Source organism: Pan troglodytes, chromosome 7, assembly GCF_028858775.2.
Source record: "Pan troglodytes isolate AG18354 chromosome 7, NHGRI_mPanTro3-v2.0_pri, whole genome shotgun sequence".
NCBI classification, from domain to species: Eukaryota; Metazoa; Chordata; class Mammalia; order Primates; family Hominidae; genus Pan; species Pan troglodytes.
In genome coordinates, this window is record NC_072405.2 from 7,278,612 (window position 1) to 7,301,460 (window position 22,849).

Sequence of the window (22,849 nt, forward strand, 5' to 3'; positions counted from 1 at the left end):
AGGAGCTCTGACTCTGGACAGTGGCCGTAACAATGGGCTTAAATTTCCCCAGCTCCTTAGGTACTGTAAGGTTTGACTTAAAGATAGGTACTGTAAGGTTTGACTTAAAGAAAATTTTAAAACATGATTTTTCAATAAGTTGATTGCCAAAAAATCTCTGTGGTTAAGGAGGCACCTCCCTACTGGTCACTACTTCCCCCTGCCGAGCCTTCTGCCCGGGCAACTGCTCCACAATCTCCAGCTGCACCGTGTGTTTTGAAAAGCGTTTCTCCCCGCCCCTCTGGGGTTTTTCTCCTCCTCCAGTGGTGAAATTCCCGAGGGCACTGAGTGGGTTACTCTTCACAAGCACAGAGCTAAGCCCAGGCCTGGTAGAAAGGACACACAAAGAAGACCCAAGACCATGAATATGCTCTTGACATTACTCTGTGGGCTCTGCTGTTACTCTGTGGGTTCTGACGTTACTCTGTGGGCTCTGCTGTTACTCTGTGGGTTCTGACGTTACTCTGTGGGCTCTGCTGTTACTCTGTGGGTTCTAACGTTACTTTGTGTGCTCTGCTGTTACTCTGTGGGCTCTGCTATTACACTATGGGTTCTGATGTTACTCTGTGGGTGCCTGCTATTATTCTGTGGGTCCTGCTGTTACTCTGTGGGCTCTGATGTTACACTGTGGGTTCTGCTGTTACTCTGTGAATTCCTGCTGTTACTCTGTGGATCTCTCTGTGGTTACTCTCTGAATTCCTGCTCTTATTCTGTGGACTTCTTTTGTTGCTTTGTGAGTTTCTGCAGTTTGTTTACCTCTTTACCATCCATCCAGGAATTCTTTCACTAGGAATTGTGTGGATGCTGGCCAATTGGGCTAAATTTAATATTACTATGTCCCCCATTGTGGTGGTGGGGTCTTGGCTTGGCAATTTCTACTAGTATTCCATATGCAGTTAACCTTGACACATCAGTGAAAGAAAAATAAAATTTCAGGCCTGCAAACTTACTATGCCAAAGGGAAAAGTTAATATTGGCAAAACACACACACACACACACACACACACACACACACACAGTCTTCTTTTTGTTCCCAAAAGCTTACTTTATCTTATGTGAAATGTAGATCTACTGAGTATGAGACAGATGCATAACCCTCCCCCATACCTTTCTTTTCACATGTGAAATGTAGATTTGCTGTACTCTAATCAGAGCCTCACAAAAATGTGACCACTTGCCTCATAGCCTACTCTCCCCTCTTTCCCCTCCTACCGGCGCTTTTCCCTTAAATATTTGGGAAAAAGTACAGGCCAAAAATCCTACTGTAACCTGTGTTTCTTTTTCCCCAGGCACGTCCACAATTTTGGCAAAATAAATCTCTAAATCAGTTGTGATCTGCCTCAGACACTTTTTGGTTTACACAACAATCCAATCATAGCGATTTATTTGGAAATATACCTTCACAAGTTAAATCAGACCACAGCGCTACTGGGCATTATTTATAATGGCAAACTATTGCAAACAATTTAAAACCCATCATAGACATCATAGAAACTATTCTAATAAATTGATACATTTATATAATAGAATAATCCACAACCTTGAAGGGAATGAAGGAAGGAATAAAGAGAGAGGGAAAGGAAGAAAAGAACAGAGAGAGGAAGGAGGGACAGACAGGTGTTTAAATTGGGGATGTGCAAGCAATATTGCCTACTTCATTGCCTTCACATTATTTAAAAGCATGTGGTCAAGAAACACTATTATAATAAGCACTTCAGAAATAACTTCTAAGATTACTTTTCCAAAATACGAATCCATACTATACACTTCCTGTAATGTGCACCACATGTAGATGCACACATTTTAACAAGGAAAAGACTAATACTCATATTTGCTTGCTACACACCAGACACTGTTTTAAATGTTTTGCACACGCTAACTCATTTGTTCTTATAGAAATCCTGTAGCGTGCACCGCCACCTCCATGTTTCTAGGAGGAAACTGAGTCACGGGGGCTGCGGCTCCTGGACCCACCTGGCCTTCTCGGCCTGCCTCTCTCCCTCCAGCCGCCCCACATTCTTTTTTCCTAATTGGAAAAAACTATTCACGCTGCTCCTCCAGGGCATTTCAACCTTCTAGAAAGGTCCGACAAGATTCGAAACTGTTTATAAAGAGAACGTGCTTGTGCCTGAATGCTGAGTGTGAGCGCGCAGTGATGCCCTAGAGTGCAGTCATCCCGGGCTTGGCGCCCAGCGGGTGCAAATACGGCCGCAGGGTGGAAATGCGGCGGCGGGGCTGCCCGGGCTCCTGTGGGACCCGCGCGGCGCGGGCACGCACATTCTCGGGGACGCGCGTCCTCAGGCCACAAGAACGCCTGAAGGCCCCGGCCAGCGTCCTCCCGTGAAGACCCGGACCGGCGTCGTCACCCGCCGCGCAGGCCTAAATCTCACGTCTTCGTCGTCATCTCCCAGCGATCGCAGGGATCTCGGGCACTGACCGCGCCCGTCCCTGCGCACCCGAGCCCCACCCCGCGCCTCCACGCCCCCACGCCCCCACGCCCCCACGCCTCCACGCCTCCACGCCTCCACGCCCGGCACTCTGGACGCGCGCGGACGGAGGGGCAGTGCCTACTACGCAGGCGCACGCTGCGGGCGTCAGGACCAGGCAGCAACATTGCCACGCGGATCCGCGCCGGCCAATCAGCATGGCCAGGGGCGGGGCTTCCCTGAGGCGTGCCGGGAGGCGGCGGCCCACTTCCGGCAATAATCGCCTGGTCGCCGTCAGGTGCGGGCCCAGGTGGCCGGCGCGCCAGTTGGGCACTGGGGGAAGCGGGCGCGTCAGGTGAAGACTGGGGGCCGCAGGCGCGCTAGGTAGGTACGGGGTGCCGCGGGCGCGTCAGGTGAAGACTTGGCGCCGCAGGCGCTTTAGGTGAAGATTGGAGCTCGCGGGCGCGTAAGGTGGGGACGACGGGCCACGGGCGAGTCAGGTGAAGACCGAGGGCGGCGGGCGCGTCAGGGGAAGACATGGGGTCGCGAGCGCGTCAGGTGGGGACGGGGCCTGTGGGAGGGTCAGGTGGGGACCCCGGGCCTCGGGCGCGTCAGGTGGGGACGGGGTTGTCGCGGGCGCGTCAGGTGGGGACGGGATTGCCGCGTGCGCGTCTGGTGAGGTCTGGGTCCGCGGGCGCGTCAGGTGGGGTCTGGGGGCGGCCGGCGGGTGTGGAGGGTTCATTCAGGGAGCTGCGGGCGAGTCAGGTGGGCACGGGGGCCGCCCACAGGTGCACCGCGTGTCCTCAGCCGCTTCCCCTGCCCACCTTCTGCGACCCCTTCCCGCCCCCACCCTCCTGGGCGGTCTTGCAGACCCGAGCTTCTGTCCTCCTCGCTGGGCAAGGTGTTTCGAGGACTCCTCCTGCCCGCGTTTGCCCTCCGGGCTCGGTCCTTGCCTCTTCGCCGGTGGACACCTGCTAGGTGTGACCCTTCATTCCTCCAGGCCACTCTGCCCCGTCTGCTGCTTACCTTAACTTTTTTTCCCTACTCCTGGTCTGTGGCTCTGGCTCTGTCTCTGTCTCCTCCCTTAATTTCTTTCCATGCTTATTTTTCTTGCAGCAGACACTAATTTTGCATCCTTGCCCTCACAGTAAGCTCAATTTGACCTTTTTCTCAATTAGATTCCACCTCTGTCCTTGGGCCTATTCAAACTCATTTTGAAGACTAAAAGAATCTAGAGAACCATTTCTTCCCTTATGAAGCTGTCTCTTGCTGCCTCCAAATCCTAACCATCCGGCGCTAATCAGAAAAGACGTTTACTCTTTCATATTCTGTTTTCTCCTCGTCTTTACGTGTTTACCTTTCCCATGAGGAATCTGTGATTATCTGTAAGTCCTTAGAGTAAATCTTATTTCTGACTCTCAGCCCTCAGTTTGCCATTTTTTAAAATGTCCTTTCTGGATCAAATTTGTCCACACTTATAAGCAAAACAAATAGGGAAACACATGTGGTCTTTTAAGATGGATTGGAGTTTTCTTTCCTGTCTTGTTTTCCTTGTTTTAGTGCCTTTGTATTTAGATTCATCATTACTTGAAATCATATTAGTGATCTGTAATAGACGGTAAAAAAAAAAGAAGTTAAAAAGCTTATAATTTAATGGCATCTGTTTTAATAGGGTTTTCAGGAACTGCTATTATAAACATAGTGGTTAGGAGCATGGATCCTGGAGTGAGACTCCATCATTTTGAATCCCAGCTCCACTGAACTCTTTGCCTCAGTGTCTTCATCTTTAAAATAGATAATGAAACTTGTAAAACAAGAATAATGTTTTCTACCTTGGAGGACAGTGTGAGGATTAAACGAGACAACATATGTAGATTGTTTAGAGTAATGCGTAGCTAGCCTATAGTAAGCTCTAATGTTTGCCATTATCATTAAGAAAAAATATGCTTGTTGAAGGAAAGACATTTTTTTTTTGTTCTGAGTCTCTCATGCCAAGAGTTTCCACCAGCAAATGAACTTCATGAAGTCCTTTTCTACTGAAGTACCCCACCCACATGTCCTACCACATGAAATAGAAATTAAGGGAAGATTTTAAATAGTTAATCATTGTAGGCTGTCTGAAATAAGTTGGCATAAAATGTGCTTAAAATTTGCAAATTATACAAGCTACACCCTTTGAGTGCTTGCTCTTAAAAGTTTAATAATTTTCAGGAGTAATTTCTAGTTTTTTTGTGTTTGCAAATTCCCAAAATAAAGGTAATTTTAATTAAAATAAGCGTATAAAGCTCTAGCAATTCACATTTTTTAGCTGAACAAATACATTCCCATTAAAAGCCGTGGGTCGTCATCATTCTATAAAACTTTAGTAGCATTGTTTTCTGATTTGCAAACTCAGAAGCCTCAGTTTGGGAGTATTTTTGAAAACTTGAGATCCAGACCCCAGACGTTTTAAATTGCAACTTGTCTTTTTTTGTTGTTGTTGTTGTTTTTAATCTGCATCCAGAGTTTGTGCTTTAGTTCATGAGCTGTATAGATTATGCTTTAAGAAAAACTTCATTGTGATCCATAGAGCATACCATAACAAATCTGTGAAGCACACACATCTTCAGAGAAACAAATCTTTTCCTCTGTGTTGAAAATAAGCCTTTGGGCATGGACTATTTTTTTATTTCCATGGCTGCATTTCATTCCTTTCAACCCTTAAAAAATCAAACTTAGCAGCTGAGAAATTCAGACCAAACTATTCATTTCTCACTGAGTTGCCAAAATGAATTATCTGTAGAGTTTAGGTAGTTGTAAAAGAATTGGTTATATTAATGGAAACAGTAGGCAGGCTCTTTATGTAAATGTTATAAAGATTGTTTGTGAAACTAGAAGATAAGTGTATTAAATGATGAGTGGGCATAGTGTCTAAATAGGTAAGTACAATATTTGTGTGTCATCAAGTTTTAAAATATTTTTTCAGCTGAGGATACCGGGATGTACATAGGACAGTCATCCAGATAAGGTTCTGTTGGCAAGATATTTGTTGCCTAGTTGTTTTTTTCTGTCTCCATGTTTTTCATTTGATCTATCCTACAAGCCCTAGAAAATTATTATTCTCAAAACAACACTGCTCACACTGATCTGTTGCTGAAAAACGTTTAATTACTGACAGAATAAAGTCTAAACACCTTTGATATTCTATGACCTGGCTTCTAGTCGCTTATGTACCAGTCCTCTGATAAACTTTCTCCATTTTATCCCATCTTTTCTGCTTATTTTTCACAAACTGTGGCACACATTTTGCCCTTTATACTTATTCACCCACCATTCCCATGATTGATATTTTTTGCCTTGCCTCTCCATTCATTTAAGATCTAACCATGCTTCAGGGCGGAGATCGAGTCCTAGTTTCTAGTCAGAGCTTTCCCAGCTGATTTGCTTTCTGCTCAAATTAACTTTATTCTCTCTTTACCACAAGTTACAAGATTGTGGACATATCTGTATGTATGTATACATGCACACTCATATATCTACATGTAAACACACTTTATTATATTACACTTGTATGGAATTTGTGTGTGTTTTGCTATTGTTCTTTTTTAGTTCCTTAGCTAAATTGCACACTTTTGAGGGCAGGAACATCTAGCATAATAACATGTAGTTGGTGCTCAAATGTTTGTCGTTGAAGTAATCCTGTATTTGGTCTATTAGCAATATTTTTCAGGACTATCCACTTGATTTTTTTTTTAAATATAGATTTCTGAATCCACAGTTTCAAGTTGATATTGAGAGATAATTTGATAATTATCAGAGATGTTCCTAGCAGCCATTTTCTGTTGAATGTGTTTTATGAGACTCAAGGTGCCACTTCAGTCATCTGCTACTTCATGGTCTTTGCTGCCTTTGGTGGGAATGTTCTTGAAAATCATAAAATCAGCTGTATGCTATTAGAGATAGTTTTAGATAACTTTAGGTCGACTGAACATGGGCATTGAGTTTTGCATTTTAGGATGTTCAGTAGTTGTGAAGCAGTTCTGTGAGACAAAGTTTATCAAAATTGTGCTGAAATTTAAGGAATAAAGTATTTTCTAAAGCAAGAATTTAAATTAATCATTATGTGACTGAAAAAGACATGTTCTGACTATAAGTCAGTTTAGCAAGGTTTGAGATTTTCTTCGTGTAAAGAATAATTACTTCATCATTTCCTACACCAGTCAAGAATTAAGCATTTGTGGTTGATCCAGGAATATTGTTGAAGTCTATGTAATTTCCTTCCTTTTTTTTCTGTATCTTCTAGGATTGTATAAGTGCCCATTTAATAGCTTGTTTTTTGTTAATTATACTAAATATAGTTGGGAGGTGGTGTTTGGAGATGTTCATCTCTCATTTATTCTCCATGATGTAAATATTCTACATTATTCTCTATGATATAAATATTCTATATTATGAAATACTCAAGTCTGTTCGGGACGTGAAATTAAAGTAATACATTACAGAAACCACTTTTGCTTGAGTAATTCAGCTACCTTTCTGTAGCTAAATTCAACGTATATTTTCAACTCTTGCCATGCTTGGCGTTTTTATAACATTTTTGTCTCTGTCGATCATTTCTTTCCTGAAATACATTTTTCTCCTGACTTCCTACTTCTCCCTCTACCTTTTTGGCTCTTCCTTTTCAGTTTTTCTTCTTGGCTTATATCTGCCAATCCCTTAAATGGTGATGTTTCTTAGGGTTTTTTTCTTGGCTGTCTTGATTTCCCTCTCGACATATTCTGTGATATTATTTGTGTGGTTTTGATTAGTGTCTAAATGCTCATGATTTTCCTCTTTCTCTCTAGTCTAACTCTCTTCTGAACCATGGATCTATATATTTATTCATTCAGTAAATAAATACTTATAGAGCTCCTGTTGTTTTCCTGGCATTGTTCAAGGTAATGGAATACGGACCTGAACAAGACATTGCATTTTCTTGGAGGAAAACAGATGATAAACACGCTAATCATTTCAGACAGCCCTTACAACTATGAAGGCACTAGATAATGGCTTAGACTGGTAGGGATGGGGTTGAGGCAGCAGAAGGGCGCTGTTTGGACAGGGAGTCAGGGAGCCTTTCTGGGATGTGACGTTTTGAATCAGCAGTGTGAACATCTGAGGTGGATTTTAGCCTCATGCACAGTCTCACTGTGTATGAGAATCACCTGTGGACCTTTAAAAACTACTTAAACTTAGCCTTCACCCCCAAATATTCATATTTAACTGAACTAAGATGGGACTAAGCACTTGAATGTTTAAAAAGCTTCCTGTGATGTTAATGCACAGCACTAGTTGAAAACCACTGATCAAGAGGAGCAGAAATCAAGTCAATGGGAAGAACTAGCATTTGAAGTCTCACTCTTATCAAATTGTGAGCGTCATGAAGTTAATCACGAAGTTGCATCATTTTTTAAGTCATAATTTTTATACCTGGAGTCTAGTATTTCAAACTGAACAGGCATGTCCTAAGCTGAAATTAATATCCCTTATCTCTCCTTTCCTAATAAAACCCTGCTGTTCCTTCTGTATGTCTTATCCCAGAACCAGGGGCTACAAAACAAAATCTAGATAACTTCCTTGATTTCCTCCTCACGTTTCCAGCCAGTCTTCAAGTACTGTTTGACTCTGTTTCCTAAATATTTCTGCAGTCTCTGCTCTTCTGTTTATTTTGCCACTTTATACTCTCACCTTTTAAAGGTCAACATTCAGAAGCCTACAGTCCCAACTACTTTCCTCCAGGTGACCCTCACCCCATACCTTCTCCCACTGTGATACTGAGTTCTTTGTAAACCACAAATCTGCTTGAATCACTTACCTGCTTACTTCCCTTTTTTGGCCCCTCATTGCCCTCAGAATAGCATCCAACTCCTCTAACTTGATCCAGCCTTAAATGACTTCTCCATCCTTAATTCTGGCCCACTCTCTCTCATCTATTCTAAGCTTCAACCAAACTGAACTACTTAGAGTTGCTGAACATGAATACATTTCATTTTCGGTTGCTTCTAACTTCTGGCAAAGAGAGAATACTTGTTTGGGATAATATTCCCTATTCCACACTCCCTGACCCCTGCTTGTTTTTCAGGTACGAGCTTGAATGTCACCTCTGGTAAACCTTTCATGGGATACGCAGTATTAGGCCAGTAAAACCACGTTTACTTACCCCATGTGATCACTTTAGTACAGAGTACTGTGTTATTGTCACTGTCACCAATGTCGAGCCAACGTTTAATTAATGAGCAGACATTTAAATGTTAAGAACTTTAATCTTTAAAATTAATGAATAAATGTTCTAAGTGAAAAGAAACTTTTATGAATTATATATACTTTTTAACATAATTTAAATTTTTCATAGGAGAACTATGCCATTTTTGGGTCAGGACTGGAGATCTCCTGGATGGAGTTGGATTAAGACAGAAGATGGCTGGAAGAGATGTGAATCTTGTAGTCAGAAACTTGAAAGAGAGAATAACCATTGTAACATCAGTCACAGCATGTAAGTTACAGCTGAGCAGAACCGTGCCATTTGCCAGTTTAGCATGTATGGCCTTACCTATTTTTCAAGTCCCTGCAAAGCTCCATAACTTTTGAGACTTGCCCACCCAGAAGGCTGGTGTGAAGAGACAAGTTATTTAGCTAAAAAATGAGGCTAGTAGATTGCCTAATATTCATACACAGATGCTTTCGTCTTTTTTTTTTAATTTAAAACATTTAATCCTCACAATAATTGGGAGAGAGGTATTATTATTAATCCCACATTATAGCTGAGGAACCTGAGGACATTGAAATGCACAGTTTTGGTGGCATATATCAGAAATGTAGTAATAGTGGCTTACACAAGACAAATCAGTTTTTCTCCCTTGAAAGCCTGAGTTGGCATGATGACTTTGCTCGTAACATTGTCAAGGGGCCAAGCACAGTCTGTCTTGTTGCTCTGCCATCCCAAGAGTGCAGCCTTACCTGCATGGTCCAAAACGGTGTATTACCTGCCACATTTGCGCTCAGGCCGAAGGGTAGGTGGGGTTGGTGAGACACAACCTGTGTTTCAGTGGCACAGCCCAAAAGTTACATGCATCACGTTGCCCACACCTTGTTGGCTAGAGCACTAGTGCAAGGGAGGCTGGGGTTGTGGCCCAGCCGTGTGTCCAGATAAAAACCAGAGACTGCATGAGCACAGAACCAGGGTAGGTGGCTATCGTATGATGACTACAGTGTCTACCACAGTGGTGTTTGAGAATTTGGAGGGCTAGGAAGGTCTTGAGATAGCCTCCTCTAGAATGTCATGGGTCTAGTCATTTATTGTATATTATTTTACATTTGTGTAATTATCAACTGTGTGCTTGATGGGCCATATGTTTTTCTGACAGAATTTTAGTAACTTTAGGCCAGAGACTGGTTTTTGCAGTATTTGAAGCAGAAATTAATTTTCTATTTTAGTTACAGTGAGGATAACACATAATATTTTTAAACTTATATTGTAGCAGTTCTCTGCCACACTAAGATGTATTTAATGTTGATAGCTGTAAAACTTATTTAAAGCTTGTAATTATGCTGTTGGTATTGCATAATGTTATACAGTTATGAATTTTCTAGGTCATTTTTACTATCTTATAATTTTTATGGCAGTTTTTTTAAAATTTAAAGGTGGTTGACTATATCTAGAAATGTCAGGTGTCTCACATTTACTCCCAGTAGCCACTATTAAATGTGGATTTTAGGATAGGGAGATATATTACAGAATGTCAATTAAAAAAAAGCTGTAATGCTTGAAGTACAGTGTTACTGCTGCATCTGCGGTGAGGAATTTGTGGGAATTTGTTTTTTTCCCTCATGTATTCTTTTTCCCATCATCTCAAACACATTTTAAATGTCTGAGAATTGTTTTTTTTTCTGCTGCACACATAAAATTAGAGAATACAGTCGAGATATGTTTTCTTTGCATAACTGGCTACCCCTCTGTCTCCCTTTCCCCTTCCCCCAAACTTACCTACAGATCCGCCCCTTTGAACCAATGGCTGCTAACACAAGCATCCCTGCGCAAAAAGGTTTTATGACAGCAACGCTGGCTACCCTCTGTAGGGCACAGTAAGCGAGAACTAGTCAGCACCACCTTTTACCCCACCTAGTTGCTTTGCAGTACTGGGATCCCCCGCCCTGCTTCCTACTCTGCCATTTCGTTCATCTTCCTCTGACTTTTGTCCGTTCCTACCAAAATGCAAATCCAAACCTGTGGGTAGAGGCTGTTGGTGACCTGAAACTGCAGCAGATGTTTAATATATCCTTTCTCTGGAAGGAAAAACCATTTAACTTTGAACCTAAAATTGATTTTAAAAAGATAAGACCATATGTAATCACCATTTAAAATCACTATATAAATGGCCTTCTCTTTCCCCCACATGTCTTTGAGAAACATAGTACTCCTAATTCTTTGATTTAAGGTGGGCTTTCAAAACTTAGAAAAAGAACTATAGTAAAAATAATTTAGGTAATCAAGATTCTATGTAACTTTGTTAATTTTCTTTTTTGTGAACGTGCGTGAAAATAGGCCTTTAGTATCCTTCTGCTTACTTTTCAACTCATTTTAGTATTCAAAGTTTAGAGAACATAGGGAAGAAATTAAGCAATTCAACATGGTTGATCTGGGGGCAGCCAGCCAGTTCATACTCTGAATCCTTGATTAAGCTGCTCTTTCAAGCAACATTCATGATATTACTGAGGTTTAAACATAGTTTGATAGAGGATTCATCTTAACCCTGACCTAAGTAAGCCTTTTATTAGGCTGTTGATTCAGAATAGAGGGTAGGTCGGCTGGGGTCCAGATTGAAGAGAGGACAGCCAGTTAAGGGTTTCAGTAGACAGGTGAGAAATGTTGAGTGCTGCCTATGGTGATGTCTGCACAGCTGGACAGAGGGTCAGGATCAGTAAAAGAGTGAGTCACATATTGATTGGACTAGCCAAAAGGGTGGCCCTGAGAAGGACTCTGAGGGTTCAGCTGGGGAAATGGTGTAGGTAAATAATCTGGCTGGGTCTTCTCTCCAGCATAGTGTTTCTGCCACTCAGTTTTATGTTTGATGACAGAAATTGTATGATTCCTATAAAGGAAAGATATTGAAGAAAAGTGTCTAAATACTATATATCTTTAAGAATTTCTAACCTTTTCCATCAGATTTCAGTGTTATTATGGGCACTGTAATTGCCTATAGTTATTTCAGTATAACTATAGGCGCTGTTGAGGATATATAAGAAGTTGTTCCTTGTCTTTTATGAAGTTGACATTTGACAAGGGAGTGTGTAGTCAAACATAACGCATTCAGCTCAGTCTTGGCAGAGACTCCCATTGCTTGCTCCTCGTTGTTCACCCACTCATTTATTTGCTATTTTCACTTGCTCACTCATTTATTCTTCCACTCATTCTGTAAACTGATATTTCTTGGTCATCTGCTGTGTGCCGGTAGGGCCCCCATGCGGCCCACAGCCCCACTGTGTTTGCTTGGTTGGCCTGCTCTACTCCTCTTTGTGTTATCAATATTTCAAACTCCTTCACTCTCCTCTGATGTTCGGCTCCCTACATACTCCTTCCCCATCTTTTCAAAACAGCCGGATCTCTTGTGTCACCAGGAAATCCAGAGCCATCAGACTTTTTCTCAGAACCTTAGGTTGATTTAAAATTTTCATCTTCATTAACTTTATACTGAATCTTTATTTTTTGTCCAGAACACCTGAGATATTCCGAACAGAGGCTTCTTTTTGTTAATTATCTCACAAGGAACAGTTAAGTGTGTTGCCCTTTGCCTGTTGATTACCCCCAGGGGTAGAGTCATAGGGATTTTTGTTACATGAGTGGTAGTGGCTTTTCTTTGCTCTTGATGGGAAGGACACAGCTTTCCCCACCCCTCCAGAGAGGGTTTCCTTGGAAATGGAATGGGCCGGAGTCCTACCTCTACTCCTTTGTTGGGTAGATAAAATCTACCCAGGAGCCAGACTTAGAGATGTCTCTGGTCTTATTGTTACGCATACTGTTACACCTGTTTAGTCCACAATATATTAAGGATTTACTATGTGCTGTGGTGTCAGGATACAGCAATAAATGAAACATGAAAACCCATGTGTGATGGAGCTTGCATTCTGGTGAAACAGATAGGCAGTGGACAAGATGAGTTCCGCAGTGTAGTAAGTGTGATAGTATGTGGGAGATAAGAAATGCTAAAGGATGGGTGGTGGTAGAGGAAGATCTATAGAGAGTGGCCTCTAAGAAGCAATCTGTGGAAGGAAACCTTAGGCAATGAGAGCAGGATGAATGGATATCTGAGGGCAGGGCCTCCCCAGCAGGGAAAGAAAAAGTGCAAAGGCCTCAAGGCAGGAGTACATCATCTGGCATATTCAGGGACAGCAGGGTTCCAGCATGGGTAAGGGGAGCCCGGAAGCGGGGCCAGTAGGAGAGAAGATCCCAGCCTGACTGGGTCCCAGCTGTGAAGTACCTGTTGTCATAGTAAGGACTTGGGCTTTTCTGAGTGATGTGGGGAGTCAGGGTTTTGAGCAGAAGAGTGATTTGTTCAGGCCTGTGCTTTAACAGGATTATTCTGGCTACTGTGTTAAAAACAGACTTCCAAGACGCAGGACAGAAGCAAGTGGACCAGTTCTTAAGAGGGTTGGGTTAACCCCCATGGGAAATGATCATGGCTTGGAGAGAAAGGAGGTGGTGGTTGAGGAAGGGCTCAAATTCTGGGTGTATTCTGCAGGTGGAACTGACACATGGAATGTGTATGGTGCAGTAAGAGGGTCGAGGGATGAGACTAAGACTTTGGCCTGAGCAGCTAGAAGGTAGAGTTGCATTAACTGATATAACTTCTAAATCCGCATTGTCTTGCACAGGGTCCTTGGGTCTGTGCCTAGGAACAGAAGCACAGTGTCACAGGTCATGCACCTCTTTCCCTTTCCAGTGAGGTGGTGTCACCATGTTCTCCTAATGCATTGCATGTTCATCCTTTTCCTCCACTTACATTTCCTGGAAGTTGTTCCATGTCAGTGTGCATTGAGTTCCTCACTCATTATAATGATGGCATTTCATTGTTTAGGTATACCATAACTTATTTGTCCAGGCTTCCACTGACATCATTTTGGCTATTTCCCACTTTTCATTATTTCTAGTGGTATATAGCATGGGTCATCTGTGAATATCTCTTTGCATACTTGTGTGAATATTTATGAAATCTAAGTTCCTAATAGAATTGTATATTTAAAATTCTAGTATTGCCACATTACCTTCTGTAATTTTGCACCAGTTTATACTCTGCATAGTAGTGTACACAGATTCCCATTAATTCACACTTCACCCAAGATGTGTGTGTGTCAGTGCAGGTTACACACTGCACAAGGGGAGGGTTTCATAATGAGGGAATAATGGCTGAAATGCATCTGTGTGCCTTGTGTAGGCTGCATGTGTGTCTTCATGTAAAGGTGCTGTCTGCTCCCATGCCATCTGCGTTTTGGGGACAGTGCACAAGGTGTTTACAGCAGCCTTGTCTTTGTAATTACTTTAACTAGTTTGGTGGGCAAAAAAACATTAGACATTTTATTTCTTTCCCTTTCCCTTTCCTTTCCTTTCTTTTGTTCGTTTGTTCTTTTTTTTTTTTTTTTTGAGATGGAGTCTTGCTCTGTCACCCAGGCTGGAGTGCAGTGGCATGATCTCGGCTCACTGCAACCTGTGCCTCCTGGGTTCAAGCAATTCTCCTGCCTCAGCCTCCTGAGTAGCTGGGACTACAGGCGCCCACCACCACACCTGGCTGATTTTTGTATTTTTAGTAGAAACAGGGTTTCACCATATTGACCAGAATGGTCTTGATCTCCTGACCTCAGGTGATGCACCCACCTCAGCCTCCCAAAGTGCTGGGATTACATGCGTGAGCCACCGTGCCCGGCTTGTTTCTTTATTAAGTAAGAGAGCTCTTTTAAAAGAAATTATATTTCTCCTGTTTACACTTCTAAAAAACTAAGAAGATAAGAATAGTTAATTTTCAAAACACTAGGATGCACAGTGCAACAACAGGAGAAATCAAAGTTTTTTTAACCAAGGTAGTTCAATTGGGAAGGGAAAGATTTTTTCAACTGGATAAACATGCAAGGAAAAGTGAACCTCTACTACTCACTCTTACTGTGGACATAGCATTAATGTTAGATGGATTTTAGAATGAACTGTAAAAAGCTAAAACTGTAAAGTTTTAAGAAGAAAACAGTATTTTCACAATGTAAAGTAGGCAGATTGCTTACCACACAAAAATCACAAGCTGTGAAAGAAAAAAAAGATGAACTTCATATTAAAAACTTGTACCTAAAGTCATCATTAGAAAGGCAGAGGAACGGCTGGGCGTGGTGGCGCAGGCCTGTAATCCCAACACTTTGGGAGGCCAAGGCGGGCGGATCACCTGAGGTCAGGAGTTCAAGACCAGCCCGGCCAACATGGTGAAACCCCGTCTCTACTAAAAATACAAAAAAAAAAAAAATTAGCCGAGCGTGGTGACAGGTGCCTGTAATCCCAGCTACTCAGGAAGCTGAGTCATGAGAATCGCTTGAACCTGGGAGGTGAAGGTTGTGGTGAGCAGAGATCCTGTCATTGCACTCCAGCCTGGGCAACAAGAGCAAAACTCCATCTCAAAAAGAAAAAAGAACAAGGTTTACTATAAAATGTAAAATCACCACAATCAAGAGAGTGGTATGTGGTATTGGTGAAAAGATAGATACACAGGTCAGTGGAACAGGACAGAGGACCCTAGATAAGTCCATACAGATATGGTCGGTTTATTTTTGACAGTGGTGTAAAGGCACCTCTTAATATATTCCATGGAGAAAGTGTAATCTTGTCAGCAAATGGGCTAGAAAACTAGATGTGTATAGGCAAAAATAAATAAAAACCTGTACAGCTCACATTTTATACAAAAATGAACTCAAAATGGATCATATACCTAAATGTAGAATGTAAAACTGTAGAACTTATGGAAGAAACCCAAAGGAAAGTCTGCATGATCTTGGGCAGAGTTTTTAGATATGATACTAAAAGCACAATCCATAAAAGAAAAAAATCTATAATTTGCATTTTATCAAAATTTTAAAATTCTACTCTCAGAGAACACATTTGTAAGTCACATATCTGACAAAGGGTTAGTATCCAGAATAATAAAGAACACTTAAAACTCAACCATAAGAAAACAACCCAGTAAAAAATTGGGCAATAGTTTCGGTGAACCTGTACTTCACCAAACAACTTGCATGGATTGCAGAGAAGCCCATGCAAATAAGCAGAGAAAAATAAGCATGTGATGCCCAACATATTTTATTGTTAGGGAAACAAATGCGAGCAATCCGGAAGGTAAACACTGCAGCTAGCCTGAGGCCACAGTACCATTTGGGGCAAGCAGCTGACCAGCTAGAGATATAACAGTATGTTCTGGGGAATGAGACTGCCACAGTGGGCCTAGGTGATTTGGAAGGCTGTGCACCTTCCTCATAAGGTGCCAGCAGAGGCCTACGTCAGTAGCTAAGATGAACAATCACGAAGCATCCCAGTGCTTGCAAGGACAGTGCCAAGTGCTGGCAGGAATATGCTCTCCAACCCTGCTACTGGGAATGCAGAATGGCACAGCCACTCTGGAAAACAGTGTGGCAGCTTCTTACTGTGTTACACTGCCTTAGGACCTGGCAGTCTCACTCCTAGGTGTTTACCCAAGGTAAGTGAAAATTCATGCTCACACAAAATTTGCATGTGACTGTTAATTGAGTTTTATTCAGTAATTGCCAACACTCAAAATCAGATATCCTTCAACTGGTGAATGAATAAACAAATAGTGGTAACATCTCTACAGGAGAATACCACTCAAAAGTCAAAAGGAACAAACTATTAATTCGCACAACATGGATGAATCTTAAATTTGTTTTGCTTAGTGAAAGAAACCAAACCTTAAAGGCCTCCATACTGTATGATTCTATTTAAAGGATGCGCTAGAAAAAGCACAACCATAAGGAAGAAGAACAAATCAGTGGTTGCCAGGGGTTAAGAGTTGGGGAAAAGGAGTTGATTACAAAGAGAGTCAGAGGCAGTTTGGGGAGTGATGGGACTGTGTTAGATTTGACTGTGCACCTGTCAAAACCCATGGAACTGTGCACCACAGAATTTCACTAAAATCAACAAAGATGTTTGTGTGTGTGTTATTGGGGGGAGTGCCCAAATGATACAAACTGTGACAGATGAATCAAATGGTATTACAACCTTATCCCATAATCCAGGGGTCCCCAACCCCTAGGCCATGGATCGGTACCAGTCCGTAGCCTGTTAGGACCTGGGCCACAGAGCAGGAGGTGAGCAGAGGGCAGGCAAGTATTACTGCCTGAGCTCTGCCTCCTGTCAGGTCAGCAGGAGCATTAGATTCTCATAGGAGCATGAACCCTGTTGTGAACTGTGCATGTGAATGATCTAGGTTGCTCACTCCTTTTGAGACTAACTAATGCCTGATGATCTGAGGTGGCACAGTTTCATCCTGAAACCATCCCCCCTCTTCGCCCCAGTCTGTGGAAAAAGTGTCTTCTAAGAAATTGGTCCTTGGTGCCAAAACGGTTAGGGAATGCTGCCGTAACCGTTGTGAAATGGATGTGGAATTAGCTGACCTATCAGTAACTTTGGAAAGCAGTGTTTTGACAGGATGCTGTAAGGCTAAAGACAAAACCTCTGGTTAGTGCACTTGTTTTTCATAGGGGCATGGGTTAGCAATCTCAAAACTGTACATATTCTAGGAAGAAGTTACAAATAAGGAAGGATGGTGCTAGAGTTATCCTGTGGTTCTGGATCAGGGTTGGAGGCGTCAGCATGAACTAGGGCTGTTGGTTTTTTCAGAGAGAGAGAAATGTGGGTCTATGCGTATGTGAGTTAGTATAACACATCTGTTTTCTAAGTCTGTTGACAGAGGGCCTTAGAGCAGTGACACCTGCATCAGTGACTAGAGCCAGCCTGAGATGGTGGATCCTAAGGGCTCCTCAGGGAAGGGGTTGGTTCCAGGGCTGGGGTAGGGCAAATGAAAGGTGAGTGATGGGAGCCTGTCAGATATCAGAAGGGTAGATGTCCGTCAAAAAGTGCTGCATTGGCCAAAGCTGGAGCAGTTCGAACCACAGGATAAACAACAGTAGTAATGGATTATAACCTAAAAAAAGAAAAGAAATAGCCATCCATTTAGGCTGATATGAATACATAAATGAATGCATAAGTGAGGGATAAGGAACAGTTCTTCCTTGTAGAATTCCAGTTAATAAATGTAGAAGGAATAAGGGAAATAGAAAATCACCATTATAATTGTTATAAGCACAGTCCCTTGACAGATGCAGCAAGGTGAAATCTAACAGGTAAAAGAATTAGGAGAAATAGAATATCTGCCAAGTCTCCCCCCAAATAGCTATTCATTACAAAGGGAACAATACTTTACAGTGGAGAAACCTGGCAGACACTGCCCCAACCAAGAACTCAAAGGTGGCATCATATTGGCAGCAGGTACCTGTGGTGTGGTGCTGTGTGAATGGCACATCATCTGTGGTGGTTTTCCCTAAGCTGAATCAGGAGAAAACAGCAGACAAACCTAATTTGACGGACATTCTGCAAAATAATTGACCAGTCCGCTTCAAGGTGATGAGAGGAGATTACAAACTCTTCTGGCATGGGGGGCCATGGTAGTGTGTCACCTAAGTACAGTGTGGATCCTGGACTGGGCCCAGCGGCAGACGGGCTCTGGTGGGTGGCCTGGCAAAACAACAAAGCCTGTGGTTGAGCTGGGAGTACCATGCCAGAGTTCCTCTTCTGGTGTTGATCCTTGTTCTGTGGCTGCATGAAGGTGGGTGGAAACTTGGGGACACCGTGTGTCCTGCCTCTGAAACTCTTGTGCAAGTCTAAAATCACCTTTAAAAGTCTTTTTAAGTCATCATGAAGAAAATTAATAGGCAAGCCAGAGACATCACGTAGTCTGACTGTGCTGTCAGTCGTGTCTGGGGCCTGCGTCAGCACAGGGCTCGCAATGGTGGCTTACCTCTTAGCTCCCAAGGAGAGGCAGAGTGGAGAGCCTCCCTGGTGATTGACTTAATAGCTATATGGAGCTTTCTATGGTGTCTTTATTGGGTATGTGTTACAGGAGGTACACAGGTCAGGACTCCCTGAACTGTACAGAAAAGTACAGTTATTCATATACAACAGAAAAGTCTATTCTGCTGTATATGAATTATGCCTCAGGAGAGAGAAGAGAACTTACGCTCCATTTGGAATTTATCTTGGAGCATGACGTGAGGAACAAATCTGTTTGTGTCTTTGTGCAGTAGCTGTCCAGTTACTGCAGCAGCACTACTAACTGAAAAGCCCCTTCCCTGCTGTGTTGAGATACCTCTTTTTCCCATACTAAATTTCCATGGGCAATTGGGACTACAGGGTTTTCTCTCTGTCTTCCTGGACTTACCTCATCACACTGATGTAAATAGAGAGGCTTAATACTGTGTTTTCATGTCAGCTGGGGCTAGAGTCTTCACCATTGTGGTTCTTACTCAGAGTTGTCTGGTTATTTGTGCTTACTGGTTCTTATTCTCCTTTTATTTTAGATACAGAGGGTCCATGTACAGATTTGTTACATGAAAATATTGCATGAGGCTGGGGTTTGGAGTACAGATCCTGTCACCTAGTTAGCATAGTACCCAATAGGTAGTTTTTTTTAACCCACCCCCACTCCCTCTACCTTCTAGTAGTCCCCAGTGTCTGTTGTTCCCATGTTTGTGTCCATGTGTGCTCAGTGCTTAGCTCCCATTTATAAGTGAGAACATGTGGTATTTGGTTTTCTGTTCCTACATTAATTTGCTTAGAATTAAGTCAAGCTCCATCCATGTTGCTGCAAAGGGTGTGATTTTATTCCTTTTTTATGGCTGTGTAGTATTTCATGATGTATAGGTACCACATTTTCTTTATCCAGTCTACCATTGATGGGCACCTGGGTTGATTCTGTGTCTTTACTATTGTTAATAGTGCAAAAATGAACATATGAGTGCCTGTGTCTTTTTGGTAGAATGATTTATTTTCTTTTGGATGTATACCCAGTAATGGGGTTGCTGGATAGAATGGTAGTTCTGTTTTAAGTTCTTTGAGAAATCTCTAGACCACTTCCCACAATGGCTGGACTGATCTACATTCCCGTCAACAGTGTATAAGCATTCTGTTTTCTCCTCAGCCTTGCCAGCATCTGTTGTCTTTGACTTTTTAGTAATGGCCATTCTGACTAGTGTCAGATGGTATCTCATTGTGGTTTTGATGCATTTCTCTAATACTGTGTGGTACTGAGCCGTTTTCATGTTTGTTGGCCACTTGTATATCTTCTTTGAGAAGTGCCTGTTCATGTCCTTTGCCCATTTTTTTTTTTTTTTTTTTTGAGACAGAGTCTCACTCTGACGCCCAGGCTGGAGTGCAGTGGCGCAATTTCCGCTCACTCCTTTGCCCGTTTTTTAATGGGGTCGTTTGTTTTTTTGCATAAGTTCCCTGTAGATTCTGGATATTAGGCCTTTGTCAGATGCATAGTTTGCAAATAGTTTCTCTCATTCCGTAGGTTGTCTGTATTCTCTGTCAATAGTTTCTCTTGCTGTGCAGAAGGTCTTTCATTTAATTAAATTCTACTTGCCAATTTTTGTTTTTGTTGCAATTGTTTTTGGGAACTTAGCCAAAAATTCATTGCCAAGGCCAACGTCAAGAAGAGTATTTCGTAGGTTATCTTCCAGAATCTTACAGTTTGAGGTCTTACACTGAAAGCTTTAATATATTTTGAGTTAATTTTTGTATATGTTGAAAGGTAGGGGTCTGGCTTCAGTCTTCTGTATGTGGCTAGCCTGTTATTCCAACACCATATATTGAATAGGATGGTCTTTTTCCACTGCTGTTTTTGCTGGCCTTGTCAAAGATTGAATGGTTGTAGGTGTGTGGCTTTATTTCTGAGTTTTCTGTTCTGTTCATTGGTCTGTGAGTCTGTTTTTGTACCAGTACAGAAGCTGTTTTGGTTACTGGGGCTTTATAGTATAGTTTGAAGTTGAGTAGTGTGATGCCTCTGGCTTTGTTCTTTTTGCTTAGGATTGCTTTGGCTGTTTGGGCTCTTTTTTCATTCCATATGAATTTTAGGATAGTTTCTTGTTGTTCTTAAATGCATTTTATAATTAACTTGTTTAGCTCTAAGAAAAAAACTTGATTTTGTATTGGAATAGCTTTAAATTTAATATTTTTTAAAAATGTTTCATCTACTTCTAACTTACTGCAAAGAGTTTTATAAAGTTGCCTGTAATGATTTTTTAATGTTTTTCTTCATTTTTATAAAGGAAACATCATTGTGACCACACCCGGGTCAAGGAATAGAACTTTATCAATCATCCCAGAAGTGCCCCCTGCCCCCGACATGTCCCATTTCTATTATAACCTACTTCATCTCCCCAAAAATAACCAATTCCCAAACTCTTATGGTAACCATTTCCCTAATCTTTATAGTTTTGTCACCAAGTGTATATCCGTAGACCCTATAGTTTAGTGTTGTTTTATCCTTAAAATTTGATATGTTTTTAAAGTCTCTTTTAATCTACACATTTTTCTCTCTATCCCTTTCTTTTCCTTATCTTTTACAATGTTTAAATTTTCTTTTGTTAGCACTTGTAACTTTCTAATTTTTTTTTTCTAATCAGATACCTAGTGGTTTGTTTTGGTGATTATTTTATCTTGAGAGCCAGCTTCTGGATTTACTTCTTAGTTCTATTCTTTTTCTACTTAATAATATCTGCTTTTATTTGTAATAATTCCCCCCTTTCTTTTGGTTCACTTATTCTTTCTCTGGCTTTTTCAGTTATATATTTAAATAATTTATTTTTATTATTTAAATTTGTATTGATACAGGTATTTAATGCTATAAAGTTTCCTGTGACAGTTACTTTTTTTCTGAGTCCTATAAATTCTCTATATATTTTCCCAGCCTTTTATAGCTGTATATCTTATATGCAGTATGGTGTTTGATTTTGCTTTGTGAGCCAATCCAAGACTGTTTTCCATTTAATAGGTGAGCCAAGTCAATTTTTTACATCACAGATAACAGGGAACCACCTTGTTCTATTTTATTTGCTTTTATCCTTTTGGTATTTAAGAGGGCTTTCTTCCTCCCCTTTTTTTTTTTTTTTTTCCACTTTTATCCTAATGGCTTTATAGCAAACACTTAGTTTCTTTGGTTGGCTCCCCACAGTACCTGATACTGCAGTTAGCTGATGGACACCCCAGTGCCAGTTGGCCCCTGCACATCTTCTGCCCGCCTCTACCACTTCTCTGGTGGTTGTTCTTTGTCTGCATTGTCCGCGCTGGTAACCATGGCATGCTGCACTTTTATCACTGTCATGTGCCAGCAACTCCACAGATAAATACAGACCACCCTGTGGCTCACCTTTGCGTCTGCCTCTAGTCATTTTGGTTTCCGGAGCTTATTCTTTAGTGGGTCATCCCTCACCTCCTGGTCACTGTACTTCCTGTGTTTGTGTATACTCATAAAAAATATGTGTGACTTTTACCCTTGATAGTCACTATTTAGATGTTAAATCTGTAGCTTATATTTTTCCCTTGAATATCTTAAATATGTTACTGAACCTGTTCTATTCTGGACCTGTAATCCCTACTACAAAGCCACTCACGAGTCCAGTTTTCATCATTTCTGATTTTACAGACATGCATTCTTAAGGGGGAGGAATTTATAGAAGTGGAAGCCATGTTAATATCCTAGTCATGAGGTGGCTGAGATTTAGTCTGTCCAGGTAAGATGGTGCAGGTAGGGAGTGTGGTGGTCCAAGTGGCACACGCAGGAAGTCACAGAATGTGGGAGGCATTGTTTTGTGTACCCTGTGCACAGAGTGTCTGATGCCCTTTGATAGGTTTGCGGCCTCATGTGGTGGACTTTCTGGCACAGCCCTTCTTCAAGGTTGCTGTATCTGAAGCTCTTTTAAGACGGCGTTTCCCTTCTGCCAGATTGCACTCTGTGCACAGTGCACTTGCTTCTCCCTGCGGAGTCAGATGGGCCCACATTGGCTGTCGCTCCACCTGGCCTTGGTGCTCTTGTCGTCCTCTGCTCTGCTGCTCCCTTCATGTAACAAGGGTGTGTTAAGAGTCCGTAAGTGTGTCGTGTTAGATATTTAGGAAGGAAATGTTAATTCTAAAAATAGGTTTCACATATTTTTTTTAACTTACATCAAATTGACTGGACTTTCTCTTCTGGATTTTCTTTTTATAATTAGAGACTAATAATACACTGATACGAAGTAGCTTTATATCAGGAAAATGGATAAATGTAAACATT

At 41.8% G+C, this 22,849-nt stretch overlaps 1 protein-coding gene across 20 annotated transcripts in view; it reads left to right on the forward strand.

Moving 5' to 3' along the window:
- The first annotated feature begins 445 nt into the window (after window positions 1-445).
- Window positions 446-22,849, forward strand: part of FBXO25 (F-box protein 25) — a 73,986-nt gene continuing 51,582 nt past the window's right edge. For 7 of the 20 annotated variants that reach the window (XR_008536577.2, XR_008536578.2, XR_008536579.2 and 4 more), the window contains exons 1-2: window positions 446-2,849; window positions 8,836-8,976. Coding sequence is in view for 13 of the 20 variants with exons in the window: in XM_024344979.3 (XP_024200747.1) it covers window positions 8,843-8,976 (134 nt within the window). In the remaining 7 variants the exon portion in view is untranslated. Of the gene's footprint in view, window positions 2,850-2,942; window positions 2,966-3,137; window positions 3,444-8,835; window positions 8,977-22,849 lie in introns of those variants that run through there. The other 13 variants (XM_024344981.3, XM_054656493.2, XM_063816838.1 and 10 more) reach the window with 10 other exon arrangements.